This window comes from Micropterus dolomieu, linkage group LG16 (assembly GCF_021292245.1).
Source record: "Micropterus dolomieu isolate WLL.071019.BEF.003 ecotype Adirondacks linkage group LG16, ASM2129224v1, whole genome shotgun sequence".
Lineage (NCBI taxonomy): Eukaryota > Metazoa > Chordata > Actinopteri > Centrarchiformes > Centrarchidae > Micropterus > Micropterus dolomieu.
The window spans coordinates 10,445,620-10,461,375 of NC_060165.1; the positions used below are offsets into that span (position 1 = coordinate 10,445,620).

Here is a 15,756-nt window from a genome sequence, read left to right on the forward strand (position 1 = left end):
CAGGTGTGTGGCTTTCCTAATCAAGTCCAATCAGTATAATCAAACACAGCTGGACTCAAATGAAGGTGTAGAACCATCTCAAGGATGATCAGAAGAAATAGACAGCACCTGAGTTAAATATGAGTGTCACGGCAAAGGGTCTGAATACTTATGACCATGTGATATTTCAGTTTTTCTTTTTTAATAAATTTGCAAAAATTTCTACATTTCTGTTTTTTTCTGTCAAGATGGGGTGCTGAGTGTACATTACTGAGAAATAAAATGAACTTTTTTGATTTTTGGAAAATGGCTGCAATGAAACAAAGAGTGAAAAATTTAAAGGGGTCTGAATACTTTCCATACCCACTGTAGAAGACAGAATAAGTAATTTCCCTAACATGTTATTGTTGTTTTGTTTTTTTTTTACTTTTATTGGACACATGTAATATGTTTTATACTTTCTGTAAATATAATCTAATTAATCAATTTCCATGCTGTATAGACACCTTATTTTGAAAACCGGGCGTTGTGTGTATCCTCATGCTAAATTCATTAAGTCCAACCAGAGACCGAACTTGATAAATAATGTTGTATGTGGTTCTTGTATCGAGAAAAATGAAGACTTTACAGCCTCTCTTTAGGTAGGACTCTAATACTAATAATACTGCAACACTTGTCTTTGTAAAGAGAGAAACTGACAGGATAAAGCCGCTAACCTGCCTGTCAGCACGCACTGGTCCATTTCAGTGGATTTATCATAAAGGCTTTAATACGTGTGCACTCCAAATGTAGGCGCGGCTAGCTTAATTGGCTTCTCACAAACGAGTGACAGAGACAGGCCGCTAACCTCAGCTCCTTCGTGGTCAACACCTTCCTTTCTTTTTAATTTAACTTAATGCTGATCTTTTCCTCCCCTAACTTCTGCCATCACTTTCTGCCACTCTCCCTCACATTCACTTGTCCTTTGAAAAATGAGGAGAGGGAGACAGTCACGCATTGAGTTACGGTAGCTTACTGAAAATCATTAATGATCATGTGAAATTTTAGTAGCAGCGCTCATTCTTTAAGCAGCGACAGCAGGCTTCAAATACGTTACTAGCAACTGGTTTTAACCAAGCCCTAAGCGCTGTTTCTCTCAGGCAAGAGTCGGTAAGTTTGCACTTTTGCACAGCTGAAGAATAAATCCATTTTATATCTGTGGCACAATCCGAAAGAGACTTGCAGCAATAACAAAACAGCTGCATGTTGGTCTTTGTAGTCGTAATACAACGAATTATATTTGGACTAGCGAAAGAAAAACTACACCACCTCAGGAGGAAAAAAAACATTCTAAAGCCAGTAAAACACAGAATCAGTTTCAAAATCACCTTTAAGCCCCTGCATGGCCTGGCTCCGCATATATAGCAGAGTTTTTGAGCCTCTATTCGAGTTCTTGGCTACTCGGATCACTTGATCAAGGCCTTTTATCCGTTCCTCATTCCTATTTTAAATCCAGCGATTTTCCAGTGTAGCTCCTGAACTCTGGAATAGCCTTCCCCATTCCATCAGATCTGTTGAAACTGTGGTTTTGTTTTAAGCTACTGCTGAAAAGTAATTTCTATAGGTTTGCCTTTTAATAAACACTCCCCATTCGTTTAGTTTATTTTGGTCATATGCTTTGATCTTTGTCTATGTATCATGTATGTGTATTTTATCCTATATGGGAAGCACTTTATAACTGTGTTCTTTAAATCACATTATTATAATTATGTCCAGGAACTTCACAGAACAAGAGACTTACACGGCAGTTCTGCTGGTTGTGTTTACTTCTATTTTCCAGTTTCTTCCCCACTTTAATTCTCCCTGTCTTTTGTTTAGTTTTGCCCCATCCAAATAGGATGAAAAGTTAATAGAAGGGCAACCTCAGGGAGCAGATGAGAAAACAGTAGTCACGATTCAAGCCACATACAATTTGATGACATGACCAGAAAAATCAATAGGAATTCATTGTGAGAAACCCCCTCAGAGCTTCACTGCCAGAACAAAAGATGAACAATTCAGTGCTGTCTAACTGAAGCGGTAATAGCCCAGTAAAGTCATTCTCCTGCAGGAATCAAACCATGCGTGCTGAAGCAGTGCATTATCCTTCCTATGGCTAACCCCCCCACCCTCTGCCAGCCCCCCAACCCCCCACCCTCCGCCAGCCCCCCAACCCCTTCATCACATACCCAAGCACCAAATTCTGACAGCATTGTGTTTTGAAACACCATTTACAATTTAAGGGCAGTCGAAAACAAGCAGCAAAATGGAAAGTTTGCAGTTGTTTGCAGCCAGTTAGCTGCTTTTGTTGAACTCTGCAGAGAAGTCATAACCACTTTGTAAATTTGAGGGTGATACAAGATGCTGCTGCTAGCTTTGCAGCTGCTGTTAGCTCTGATGCCAAGCTCTGATTTGTTACTTGTATTTATAGAACCAAGATATCTTAAAATACACCTACTTTTGGCAGAGAAACTGCATCTCCCCCTCCCCCCATGTATGGCTACAAAATGTACAAAGTTTGTCTTCTCAAATCTGAACCCTCCAGACCCTAATGCCATTTGCTGCCCATTTTTTCTGCACCTTTTCATGGAACTTCTAAAATTATTTTGTATTCCTTGTGGTGCTGGTACTTTCTCTTGTCTGCCTGAATGCTCATCATCTGAATCTTTTAGGTTCCTTCTCCCACAGCTCCTCTTTGCTGGCTCGAATATGGATGGATTTCACCATTTGCCATATACTTTCCAGTGGTTTGTTTCACTCTGGGGAGGAAGATGTTCTCTAAAGTTTCCAAATATGAACTAGCATTAGCCAGATTAGCTTGCAATGACAGAATGCCCATTCAGACACCATTAAGTTTGTGTAAAATTTACATCTTGTAATTATTAAGTGGGATAGAGCAATGTCAAATTACATCATGAACAGCATGACTTAATCAGACTGAATCTGGAAGTAACTAGAGCTTCAGATTTAACATAACCCATAGTTAAAGTGATGTTAGCATCACTGTAAGCGACTTTAGCATGTTAGCTTGTTTTTTGCCCTTATTCATATTAAACCACCATTTTTCAGCCCCAAAATGCCTTCTAAGTAGAAAGTAAAGAACTGTACATGTTGAGAATGTGAGCTTTGTACTACATAATCTACACTGCTGGGTAACTGACCATCCATGGTTGTCTTTACGCATGGACATCCGGGGCTATAGCATAGAATAATAAAAAATAAAAAAAATAGCCATTGATCTATTATCTATCATACTAATTATGCATTAAAGCCCTTGAAATGAATATGATATTGTTGGGTCCTCTGTCCAAGCTCGAAGAAGATCGAACCACAGACTGTATAAAAACAAAAGGGGCAGTCCATGGTGACATTGCTGAGCAGCTACAAGCTGCTAGTGTAGCTGAGAATAGTGGAAGAAGGGAGTATCTCTGCCGCATTGTTTCGGTTACTGCCTTTCTGGCCAAACAGGGCATTCTTTTTCGTGGCCACATTGAAATGGATGACAGCCCCAACCAGTGGAATTTCCTTGAATATATGCAGCTGCTGCCAAAGTTTGACCCTTTCCTACAGGGATACAAAGCTCCTGCCAATAATGTACTTCATACCTCTCGCCTTCTTTTCAAAAATAATTCATTTGATGTTGCTTCACAGAGGTCACGGTTGATTAAAGAAGTAAAAGAATCAAAGATGTATGTGGTGATGGAGGACGAAGCCAATGACGGGCACACAGGAAGGTGACATCTAGGAAAGATTCCAATGCTTGCAGAAGCTGTATGGCTAGGATGCAGGTGCAAATGCAGTCGAGCAGGTTCTTGTGTGCAACAAAATTGCTGACCTGAAAGTTGTGGCCCAAATATATGACTGCGCAGCAGTGATGAGTCGATCCGTTTGTGGTGTGCAAGTGCGTTTCTGGGAAAAGTATTCAGAGGCTGTCCATGTGCATTGCTATGCACATGACCTACACCTTTGCCACACTTTCACTGCCATTCCTGAAGCAAGTGATTTTTTTGATCTGCTTGAGAGCCTCTACTCATTTTTCAATGTGTCTATAGTCTACCATGACCAGTTTGCTGCCATTCAAAAAGAGCTCCACATTGAGAAGGGAGAGCTTGTACAAATATCAAACACCTGATGGTCATGTCAGCTGTGCTCTGTTATTCACAAATATCAGTCTACATGTGCCAGCCATGACGCATACCATCCAACAGTAATGTGTGTGCAACGGTGTTTCTTAACTCAATCAAACGTCCACAAATTCAAGACAGAAGCCACAGTGATGTCTAATTACTATTCAATTATACTGTAGCTTTAGAGAAAAGTCAAAACACTGCGGGAGAGAGAAGCCCTCTGCCTGTAGTGACTCTGTACTTGCTTGCTAACGATACGTTAGCAAACTCGCCAGCTCATTAGCGGTAAAGCAGATTATTCAAAAGACGTGTTTGTACCGTAGACTCCTTTTTCATAACTGTTTGCAAACCATTGCTCTGTTGTGTAACAGTTCTTACCCCAACATGAGGAGGTTAAATAAAAGTGGAAGGAACAACAAAGCTTGTAAACTACAATAGCCTGGACTCTACGTCTTCCCATCCCTTCAAAGGTCAGCACTGTCAAGACGGCTTGCAATTGGTCAAAGTTGAACTCTACATGGAACATTCACAAAGTTTCATTTCGCCTCCTTGTGCCTGTGATCTTGGCAATTACATTGGACTAGACTAGAGAGCTGCCATGGTGGGACCAGGCTTTTACTGTGTTTCTAGAAGCAAGCGGTCAAACAAGAGACAAGCCCACTACAAAACAATCTGCCACTGTTTACATACCTCTCCATTTGATTGACTATAGACAGAATACCCAAGATATTATGTGAGACCACCACCCACATCAATATTAGATGTTTTATATAACATATTGATTCACTGTCTTCACAATGAACTTTCCAGTTCATTGTGAAAACTGCTGATTTTAGAAAATATGCCCCCCTGAAAAAAATGTGATGCATTATGCCCATTCGATTGTATGTCAGAATGTTTGCTATCTACAGCTGCATTTCCACACTTCACAGCCACACATTGGTCTGTTCATGTTAAACTTGTCTCCAATATCCAAAATGATCCAAGTTATGTCACTCCCCAGACAGAGCAATTCCCATTTAAGCTTATTAAATTGTACATTTACTCAAGCTACTGCAGCCTAAAGTCTGCTTTATACTGACAGAGGTTTACTTCCCCACTGCCCTCACTGTGCCATCCTTCCTGCCCTAATGCAACCCCTGAGCTGGTTTTTAACTCAACAGCAACCCCTTATAGGGACAATGCTTCAGAATATCACCTGACCTTATGTTTATTCATGTGTGTAGGAGAAACAAGAAAGGCCTCTTCACAGCTGAACTAGCCAGGCAAAACTAAGTCGATCACCCAAGAGACTGGAGACGGGGAGAGCCTAACATTTAATTTAATATACACCCCACGGAGAATGAGGGCGGGTGACAGCGAGAGGTTAGATAAGGGCAAAAGAGTACCTTTTAGCATGGCTGGCCTGATGCAAGTCTTGATGCAGCTGCCCTCTGGTCCTGCCGTGCAAACTACTGAACCACAAGGGCTGGGGTGGAAGCCAGGATCGAGGACCTGTGGTGGGCACGAAAGCTCTGAAAACAGGGTCGCCATTTGCTGACCTTCGGAGGATGACTCACTGGAAAGGATAGGGGCATATGATAATGAGAGGACTGCATTAGTGTGGTTCAAGTGCAGGATAAAAGTGTCTCAAGGGGCATGTGCGTAGCATACTGAGGGAAATTAATACTTTTAATCATTTTGGGAGGGATGCTGTCACGGTTAGTACTGTATTTTACAGAAGGTTCTGCAACTTAACCCCTTAACATCCAGTTTCCATAATCCCTCCTAACTTCCAGGTTTAAGCAGCTTTCAGCTTGTTCCACCAATGTATACAAGCTGTAATAAATATGATCTAGTAAGATTCTGTGTAGACCTTAAGTACAGAAGTGCCATCCACTTATTCTTCTTTGTATACACAAAAAACCTCCCTTGCTTTAACCACGAATTTAATGATGGTACTTTTATGATGGTACTAGGCTACATTATCATGGACAAAGGTATTCACAGGATGCAGTACTAGCCTTTAGAAGTAACTTTTAATCTTAAATTTTGGAAAGACTTTAGCTCATATTCTTCCAGGCCTTTACTTAGTTTCAAGAATACTGAATATTCTGCTGTGTATTCTACACTAGCTGTTTCGATCATAGACTGTATAAAAGATTCGACGCATGCCATACCAAGTACTGTGGAGTAGAGCCTCAATCTTTGATCCAATGTAAAGAAATGTTTGCCCATCTGTGACGCAGAGAATCCTTTTATCAAGTGCCTCTGCTTCCTTTCATGTTTTCATTGGAGAGCAACTCGGAGCCAAAATTACTATTATTGACAGCTTTGTTGTTTCCTCTTTCAAATATCTGGTTGTTCATACTGATCTGAAATTCAAATGGTCAATATAGGTTCATGGTAATATTTAGAAAAGGCACAGTCCAGGTCTTTCAGGGTAAGTAGGGAGCTTTGAATTTTTTCTTTCAGAGTTTTGTTGCCAGTGTCTGATTTTTCTGTTGTATGTTGAGGTAACAACATTACTGCCAATTAGCAGGATTATATAAAATGAAACGTTGCTTTGACAATTGGTTTGACTTCTGACTCATTAGAAAACATTGTGGAGGAAAGAACTAGGGGGAGTTTAAACCTTACCTCGGGTTGAAGGTTTCTAGGCTAGTTTTTAAAAGACAAAACAATTTAGAAGGTATTTTGAGCTGTTCTGTCTAATAAATGCAAAAAGCCCCCCCAAATAATTAAAAAAAAGTTTATTTTCTTATGTTTTACCTGCTTTATTGGCCTTGTTTTTTTTTTATACTTGTTATGCAACCTAACTAGTTTTCTCTCTGTAAAGGCGCCAGATCTAATATAATTGAAATATTTACTACTGCCATAAAGTTCTTTGTTTCCCCACCTAAAACATTTACTTTGCAGTCAAACAAAATTTTTTGAAGTCATTTTCCTCTATATTGTTAGCAGAAAGGTTGAACCCTGCGTTACACCATCCTGCAGTGGTTTTAGAAAATTACTGCACAAATCTGCAGGAATATATACAGTATGCCTCTTCCAAGAAAACTCAGTCACCCACACATACTCAGTCAAACACACACACCTGCATTTCCCTGATCTCTTTTTGTGTTGTACTCCTCTTCAGCATACAAAGTATTTGAAACTAGCAGTCAACTCCCCATTCAGCTGAGGCAATAGTCCTCCTCTGAGGACAGCACAAGTCAAAAAATTAAACTTCACTCATCGTGCCATTAAAAACAACCTGGAGTATTTGAAGCTGTCAGGTGAAAATCCCCCATAAGCTACAGAACACAACAGAGCAGATATAGGAGTGGAGCTGGAAGATAAAACATGCCATCTATTCCTGCGTTCCTGAGTTTCTCTTTGAAACTTCTCTTCAGTGTGCCTCGGAGATGGAGGTTCTTTGCTCCCTGCAGAGCTGCTCCAGCTTCTCCTCTCCCTGGAGAGATTTGCAGAGCGAGACAAACACCTTAGGTTTCTCTGCGGCTGTGTGTTCTCCAAAATTCGCCCCAGGCAACTTTAAATTAATACCAAGCACTGCTTTTCCCCTGATAATTATGTATCATCACCCATGAATGCTATAAATGAAGGTTGTTTAGTGCTTTTATAATGGGGCTAAACTGTTATGCAAAAACCTTGTGCTGGATATAATGAATGCTGCATCTTTTAGAAATGTGCTGAACGTCTCTACAATTACAGGGAGCTCTGCAGGTTCATAATATTTACATGTTATTACAGCTCTGTAGCTTCCAGCTATGGTTCCTTTTGTTGTAAGGGAGCTATCTGTGCCCACAAACGCAAAATGTCAATGTCTGGGATCAGCAGAAATGTGTTGCCTGCTTAACTCTCTCCTGTCCTTTAACCAGGACAGGCTTTGTTCGCTGTAACTACAAGCAGAACGCAGCTCTTCTCTCAATAATAGGCAGATTGACAAGTCTGTGGAGGTTTGTAACCGACAACAATTCTCCCAGGCTGGCTGAATGGCTCTCTGGTCGCTGTAGTATGTGCCCTCTGTTGCAAGGAGACTCTGCGATTAGCCGGGAATTCATTCCTGACATGGTAATTGCTGTCAAATTACAGCCAACCACCAACAATTATGATGAGTGCTGACAGGTGAAGTGTGCTCGTCTCCCAATCACTGCCCTGCACAGATGGTATATTTATAAGTGAGAGAGTGAGGAAATACACACAATTTACACACCAACTTGCAACCAACCAATCTGCAATTGTTCAAGGTCCCTTGGTCAAGCAGCACAGCTCCATCAACACACAACTGATGTGCGGAGTATAGAGCGAGAGTAAGTCTTCAGTTGTGGTGGTGGGGTAATTAGATGCTCTGTGATGAACAGGGAACTTGCTCTCTTGTGTGAATGTTTCTTCTGTATGGTTATCACACACCGGTAAGTCATCAACAGCCTCTGAGCCACGTGTGCTAGAGGGAAATTCTACAAGCTTTAATGCTTGGCATGGCCATGTGTGCCCAAGCCTGGGATTTATGGAGAGGAGCAGATTAACAATTGGGCCAATTACATCTTTTACGTAAAAGAGAGTTTAGCGTCAATCTGAATGCCACCGTTTGAAAGAAGGTAGATGTAAACTACGATTTATAAATTCTGTGTCCTATCTTTGGTGCAGCAAATCACTGACCACACAAATGTATGAGTTTTGCTGCATATTATTACATAGCTGCAAGAGACTATTTTTATTTTTAACCTTAAAGTCTCCCTGTAGATGACCACATGATATATTCACGTTACTAACATTATGCATAAAAGGCAGAGCAGCATTGCATATGATGGTGTAAGTTAAAGCAGTGGTTCTCAAACTTTTCTGTCACATCCCCCTTCAGAAGCCAAAAAACTTTTATGCCTCCTCAGCAAAAGTGGATTTAATATCTTTTTTTTTTTTTTAAATCAATCTCAATATAGGCGACTGATCTAAACAAGTTTCAGGTTAGCAGAATATCCTTGCTAGCATCAGAGCACTTAACATTATGAGAACCACAGATGTTAAGTGATTTTTTTGGAGGGAAAGTGGTCATCACATTACAGTACGTGAAGACTAACATAATACAATAAACATTTATTTTCCACTTTATTTGTACCTTTAAACTCGGTCAGCAAACTATTTTGCTAATTCACGTTAGCTCCACACACACTTCATGTTGCCAATGCAAGCGCCACGCAGTTCACGTCGCTGTCTTTTGAGTAACACCTCTGACACACCCACCAAGCGACACAAACCATAGACTGAATTATTTATTTATATATATGACATACCTCAAAGCCCGGTGCAAAACGTTCTAAGAATGAACTTGGCCCTGGTGTCAGTCAACTGTCGTCGAAATTCTTGCGGGGATCAAAAAATAAGCGTCTTTCTTCCCTAACTCACTTCCTGGTTCTTTTCAGAGTCTGTGAGCCAAGGTGTGGTCATCTAAATTAATTCCTGGGGGTGTAAAATTTTATTTGGGCTCCCAGATTATAATGAGGACTCAAGTGTTTTTGTTCATTAAGCTGGTTTTGCTTTCAGCCAAATGAATAGATCACAGTTTAACAGTAAAAACTTTAAGCTTTTGTGAAAATATCGAATATTAAAGTATTGATTTGCTGTTCTCTAAACTAAAAGCATAGCTATAGCCATCAGTATTATACTTTGTAACATATACACATTAGCTTTTTATCATTTGTTTTCGTTGTGTATCCCAAAAAGATAATATTTAATTATAGCCTACTTAATATTAAGAAGGTTGATTCAATATAAAGTAATATTTGTATAATAAATACAGGATAAACTTGATGGTGGAAGCAGGGGTGGAAAATCACATAAAATGGAAAGGCTTCCTCATCTTCACAAAAAATTGGAAACAACTTTCACCTTTTTTGGCAGCCATGTTTCATCTGGCATTCCTGTCTTGCTTAATCTAGGGTTCTCATTTCCTGCATGAAGAATTTACTACCCTGGGTCTCCTCAATTACACAGCGTTACCAGAATCGTTCTTACTTTAATTGTTCCCAGTTCCTTCTGTGCTCCATGATCCCTGTTGCTGCCAACGCATCCTGTGAGCCTGGGGAAAATGTAGGCCACATTGTGGCTCATGATCCCGGCAGACAGTAAAGTGAATGGTTTCCATGGGACAGTGTAACATGTACTGATGTTTACATTATCTGATTCAGATAATGGTAAACAGAACAGACGCTGTGTCCACCTAGAAGAGTTCACTAATGCAGTGACAACCACATGATCCCAAACTGCCCCCCCCCTGTCAAACACTAAGAAGCCAATGATGTTTGTTAGAGGCCAGGACATTGCTGATGGCCAATCAGCAGAGATCTCTGCAAAACTGGGTGATGTATACCACATAAAAGAAGACACAATCCAACTCACAAAATATCTAATGTAGAAATCTGTCAATCAATCCATTTGTATTACGTAGGGCAGTTTATTGAACTTGTAAATGTGTTAGGTGTCATAATGCATGACCTGTGTTTTTCTACACTCACAAAACCATAAAAGTCTGAACATTTATAATATTTTGCTGCTTCAACATTACATTCAAAGCTGTAAATTGTTATAGCTACATTTTGTTAAAAACACAGTATTTACATTAATTGTAATACACAAATTTTATATTTGGCATACTTACATTAATCTCATCATATAATTTACAGGTTCTCAAGTACTGATTAATGGGAATATTTAATCTCAAAAATTCACAACAAATCAAAAAGTAAATTAACCATACAAAAATGAAACATAAGAACAATACTAAAGCTAACCCCTCCCCCACCCCATAAAATGCTGCACAGAATTTAAGATTGATGAGTATTTTATGTCAAAATCTCCTATTTTACAAAACAATGTGAAATCTACCTGCCACAGAACATTTACTTCACTGCAGCAATGCAATGTGGTTGAACTGAGCAACTATTTATAGTGCAGTCAACTCACGTCCATCTTTTTAATCAAATGCAAAGCAAATCTCATCTGTACATACTGTATATCTGACAATGATTAGTTTGTAAATATTTCTTCAATAGCGTGTATTTTGAGTGACTGCTGACGGTGAAACTAATTCCAACTCTAATTTTGTCAAATAGAGTTCATAATAACAGTACTGGTCATAATATATAGATGATAAAAATCTTGTTTGTGCTTGTCTGGAGTTACATCTGATCAGTCGGTTACCGTTTAAGTAGGACTTCTGGGTTAAATCACTGTAAAAAGTGTTTCTTAAAAATGTCTTTTCAGCTGAGCATTTCCAAGCTTCTTGATTCCAGGTCCCAGTTTAAAAAAAAAAAGTAAAGTTTCTTTACAGCACATTGTACATTTCCTTTGGCACAACACCTGGTAACCCTCCCCCCCCAAAGATCTGTTGGCATGGACATCATGCAGGAGGGATAGAATGTGTTCACATAAATGGCAATGGTACAGCTTCTTAACATGCAATTGCACCAACGATTGCCCGTGTGTTTGGTCCAGGCTCATTGTTAATGGGGGCAGTTTTTGGTCGGTATGAAGGGTGAGGTGATTTTAAGATTCTAGAGAGAGGCGGGCAGTAGAGGTGGCAACTTCCCACTGAAAAATCTCTATCTCTTACCTATGACCAGTTAAATAAGCCTCAAAATTGCTCTCATTATTGGGGCGAAGTTACCAAACCTTTTACATCACTGCATAAAAATGACACAATATGGTTAATTGGCAGGCAAAAAAATGCAGTTAACAGCAATTTTTCCCCATATAACCATAATACACTTTTTTTGTGCCATTGCTTGTGTGGATATGACTATGGGAACACACCCTTGTCTACTACACTTCACTGAAATGCATACTCGAGGCCTCTAGCACCTTTTAGCCAAACAGTATACAAATGTACACAGTTGTTTAAAAAAAAACGTGCAAGACTCACGGATAAAAGACTCTGTTTCCAATACTTAAGGCAAAAACAATTCTCATATATACCAATATACATATATTTGAGATTATTACATCTATCAAAACTGTGTTTTTCTAAAGTGTTCTGGTAAACATACGTTGCGACTGACCGTGGTGACCTAATATACGTACTAGAGCTAAAAGTGCGGAAAGACCATGTCAAAGTCAATGCAATGCCCTCTAGTAAATACAAAAAGAAATTTTCATTATTTGACAGTTTCTTCAGTTTCTTTGACTGCCTGATAATCTATAGGCCGGTGTCTTTTATTGGAGTGTATAGGTCAGGAATGCCAAACTGAAGATCACAAAAAAACAAGTAGGTGCCCAGTAGAAAAGTGCAAAATACGCCAGTGTGTTTCTTCAAGCTCCAGACCTGGACCTGAACCAGCACCTATAGCTGGGACACCTTTCTGGGCAGAGGCCTTGGTCTGGGGACTCGAGGGTCGGAGGTTCCTTCCAGCTTCATGCTGCCTGTGCGGAGCTGGTGAGGCTTAGGTGGCAGGGCCGGGGGGTCCGTCTGTGGGGGGATGGAGAGACTGTGGGGCAGTGGGACCGGCCTGCGGTTGTTCCTCTCGTACACGCTGTAAGGGGGCGGGGTCTTGTTCTCTCTGCGGACCGGCTCGTCTGAGCTGCTGGAGACAGAGTTTGGCAGGGTGGTGGGTGGAGGCAGCGGGTGGGGTGGGTGGTCACCTGCAGGTAGCTCGGTGCCCGAAGCTTCCGACACGCTGCAGCGACTGAGGGAGGAGATGCCGCTGCTGTAGCTGCCGGAGAGGACAGGGGAGTTGGAGACCAGGCTGGTGGACTGGCACTCGGTGGGTGAAGGTGTGAAAGGTGGCACCGTGGTCTAGAGGGAGAGAAAGAATGAAACGTGTTGTGTTTCTGAATGTATGAGCTGTCAAGTCCATCATTTGCAGATGACTATCCATCTACCTGCCTTCATCAAGGAGCACAAAGCATTCTAGCTTTCTGGTGTTATTCTTGACGATTTCTGAAAAATTGTACCCATATCCTGCTTTGCTTGTTTTATTGTTAAGCCATTAGTCCATTAATGGATTAGTTGAACAACAAATAAATAACTATATACTAAACAACTATTTTAATTATTGATTAATCACCTGAAGAGCAACTTAACTGCCCCTGCTTTAACTTTTCGGCCTGTGGCAATGATATAAACTTTCAACCAGAAACTGTGGGCTGTGAAACACTGCCTTTCAATGTGGTTTCAAATTACTCTTTAAACTATTTCCTAAGGATAAAATTCCAAACATTACAATTTACAATTTCTTTGTCTTACGGTCACAACAAACTTGCGCTGCAAATTATTTTAATTATCGATTACACTGTAATTACTTTTTGATGAATAGATGATCATCAATCATTTAGTCTATGAAATGTCAACAAGAAAATCACACAGTCTGAGAGCCTAAGGTGACACCAACCAGATATTCAGTTTAAAACAACATGAAACACAGAAATGCAGCAAATGCTTCGTTTCAGAAGCTAGAACTACAGACTATATGCAATTTTCTGTTGGATCGACAAATCAATTAATCAACTAACGGCTTCGGGTCTACACTGAAGTGAATATCTTTGGGTTTTATTGGCTATTCCAATAGGTCACCCTGAGCTCTTAGACATTAAGATGGTCATTTCCACCATTTTCTGACATTTAATGGAGAATATCTGTAGATATTCAATAATGAAAATACTAGTTAATTGCAGCCCTAAAGCTGTTCCTGTTGTCAGATTGTTTTATTTGAAGGATTTTAAAGTGACAGTATCAAGAAAAAGAACTAAATTAAAGTCAGAAAACAAATCACGTTCACGTTGTTAGCATTACTTTAGTTTGAATTCCCATACAGTTTTAAAAATCACAACAAAAAATGGCATACACATAACATACATGCATGGGGTGTTATTTTAGCAAATGTTGTGTCTCAAATATAGTGAGCCAGTTATGGTTACCATGCAACCATATTGTATGCACCCCCTATCCTGCTATCTCCAACTTGTGTGCTGACACAACCATACAGCCTCAATAAATACTGAAAAAGTCAGTGAACAGATTGAGTCCAACCGGCCCTGTGCACCGAGACGAAAAAACACAATATGTCGCACTTCCCCCCCTCAAAAAGCCGATCACTCAACAAAATGTTTTTCAAGGCAATTACACAAGGCTGCCATTATGTCTGCTAAAACTTAATTGGATCTAGTGGAGTATACAGTTGATCAGTAAGGTATCCATTTGACATGCACGACTGGACAAACCTTTTCATATCTGGGTGCAAGCACGATGAAAATCAGTATATTAAATACAGTGCTGACAAGCAGATTAAAGTCCTGACCCAGCTTTCCAGAGAGAGGCTACTAACAAATATAATTTCTACATCTGGAGATGAGTAAGTGCAGCCCTGTCATACTGGCACCATGTGTTTTCTGCAGGTTCACTACTGTCCCGGGGGTTTGTGGTGTGGTAATGGGTCCCTGGCTGCACTGATTGATGTGTGTGTGTGCGCTCGCCGTGTGTGTGCGTTCATGTGCCCGATAATGGGGCCTGCTGGAAGTCCGCGACGGACCCGTCTCTGGCAGTGCTGTGATGGGCAGCTCGGTACTTCGCTCCGGGCCTCTTCTATTGCCACAGCACAATAGCGGCACACACAAATGCGTCGACATGCACACACCTAATCGCACACACACAAATCTGATTGACAGAGCATGCTGAGCGCCAAGCTGTCACTCACACTTCTGCAGAGTCTCTCTCTCTCTCTCTCTCTCTCTCTCTCTCTCTCACTCTCACACACACACACACAAACAACCGCATTCTTAGTTGTCACATGTAAGAAGACATCACACCCTCAACAAAGCTGGGAGCTTAGCACTGTTGCTTGTGACAAGCCCACAAAGGAGATAAAAGTCAGCAGGAGACAAGCTTCAGTTCACCGGGGTTTCAAAACAACTTTTACCCTCATTAAGAGCTCGCTCGGCGCTTAGCTAACCTTTCCTGGACCTCTCCTGCTTCTGCAGACTGGTATTAACTGTGAGGCTCGTTAACAATAAATGAGAGCTTGGAGACAAAACCAGAGTAATCAGTTTGACTGTACATAAACACTTGAGGTCAGAGATATTTAAAAAAAACATCTCAGTTGAGAGAAGGGAATATTCAGTTCAGGTCTCATAGCAATAGTAAAGCATCATAACAAACAGGGTTCAGTCTTTTTAATTTAAATTCACTCACAATACACGTAGCAATAAATAAATCCATCTGGTTTTGCATTTTTCTGGCAAGCAGGCCAGGTGACATCATCTCAGAGCCTGAATTAAACACAGTGGACACCAGTTGGCGTCTAGCACATTTAGCTAATACAATGAATGCCCTCCAGCCAGTCCCGTTTTGGGTCCTCTTTTGGATAGCCTTGTCATAAAAACTACACAATCAGCAACACTGGAGCAGTTAGCAGCTTCAGTGAACAGTAACGCAAAGATCCCAGGCCTTGGGTTGACACAGTAGGATAAAGACCACTGGAGCTGGCCGGTAAGACTTTAGCAGTGCAGGATAAAAGGCTGTCACAAAGCAAGGTCAGGCTGTCTCTGGGAAAGGAAGAGGAACTAAAAAAGAAAGAAAGGAAAAAAAAAAAAAGGCCCAAAACCTCCAAGACCAAACGGACAGAGGAAGTGAGCGACAGAAACACAACCAACCTTTTGCGGC

At 40.6% G+C, this 15,756-nt stretch overlaps 1 protein-coding gene and 1 long non-coding RNA gene across 10 annotated transcripts in view; both read right to left on the reverse strand.

Moving 5' to 3' along the window:
* The window catches only part of LOC123985164, a 195,413-nt gene extending 185,911 nt beyond the window's left edge, over positions 1-9,502 (reverse strand). For all 4 annotated transcript variants that reach the window (XR_006828624.1, XR_006828623.1, XR_006828622.1 and 1 more), the window contains exons 1-2: positions 9,398-9,502; positions 5,513-5,682 (exon numbers count right to left, since the gene is read on the reverse strand). This is a non-coding gene — a long non-coding RNA (uncharacterized LOC123985164). The remainder of the gene's footprint in view (positions 1-5,512; positions 5,683-9,397) is intronic.
* A 1,035-nt stretch (positions 9,503-10,537) lies between these two features.
* The window catches only part of dock4b (dedicator of cytokinesis 4b), a 122,317-nt gene continuing 117,098 nt past the window's right edge, over positions 10,538-15,756 (reverse strand). For all 6 annotated transcript variants that reach the window (XM_046072573.1, XM_046072576.1, XM_046072575.1 and 3 more), the window contains one exon: positions 10,538-12,894. In XM_046072573.1, the coding sequence (XP_045928529.1) occupies positions 12,442-12,894 (453 nt within the window). In that variant the 3' untranslated portion in view covers positions 10,538-12,441. The remainder of the gene's footprint in view (positions 12,895-15,756) is intronic.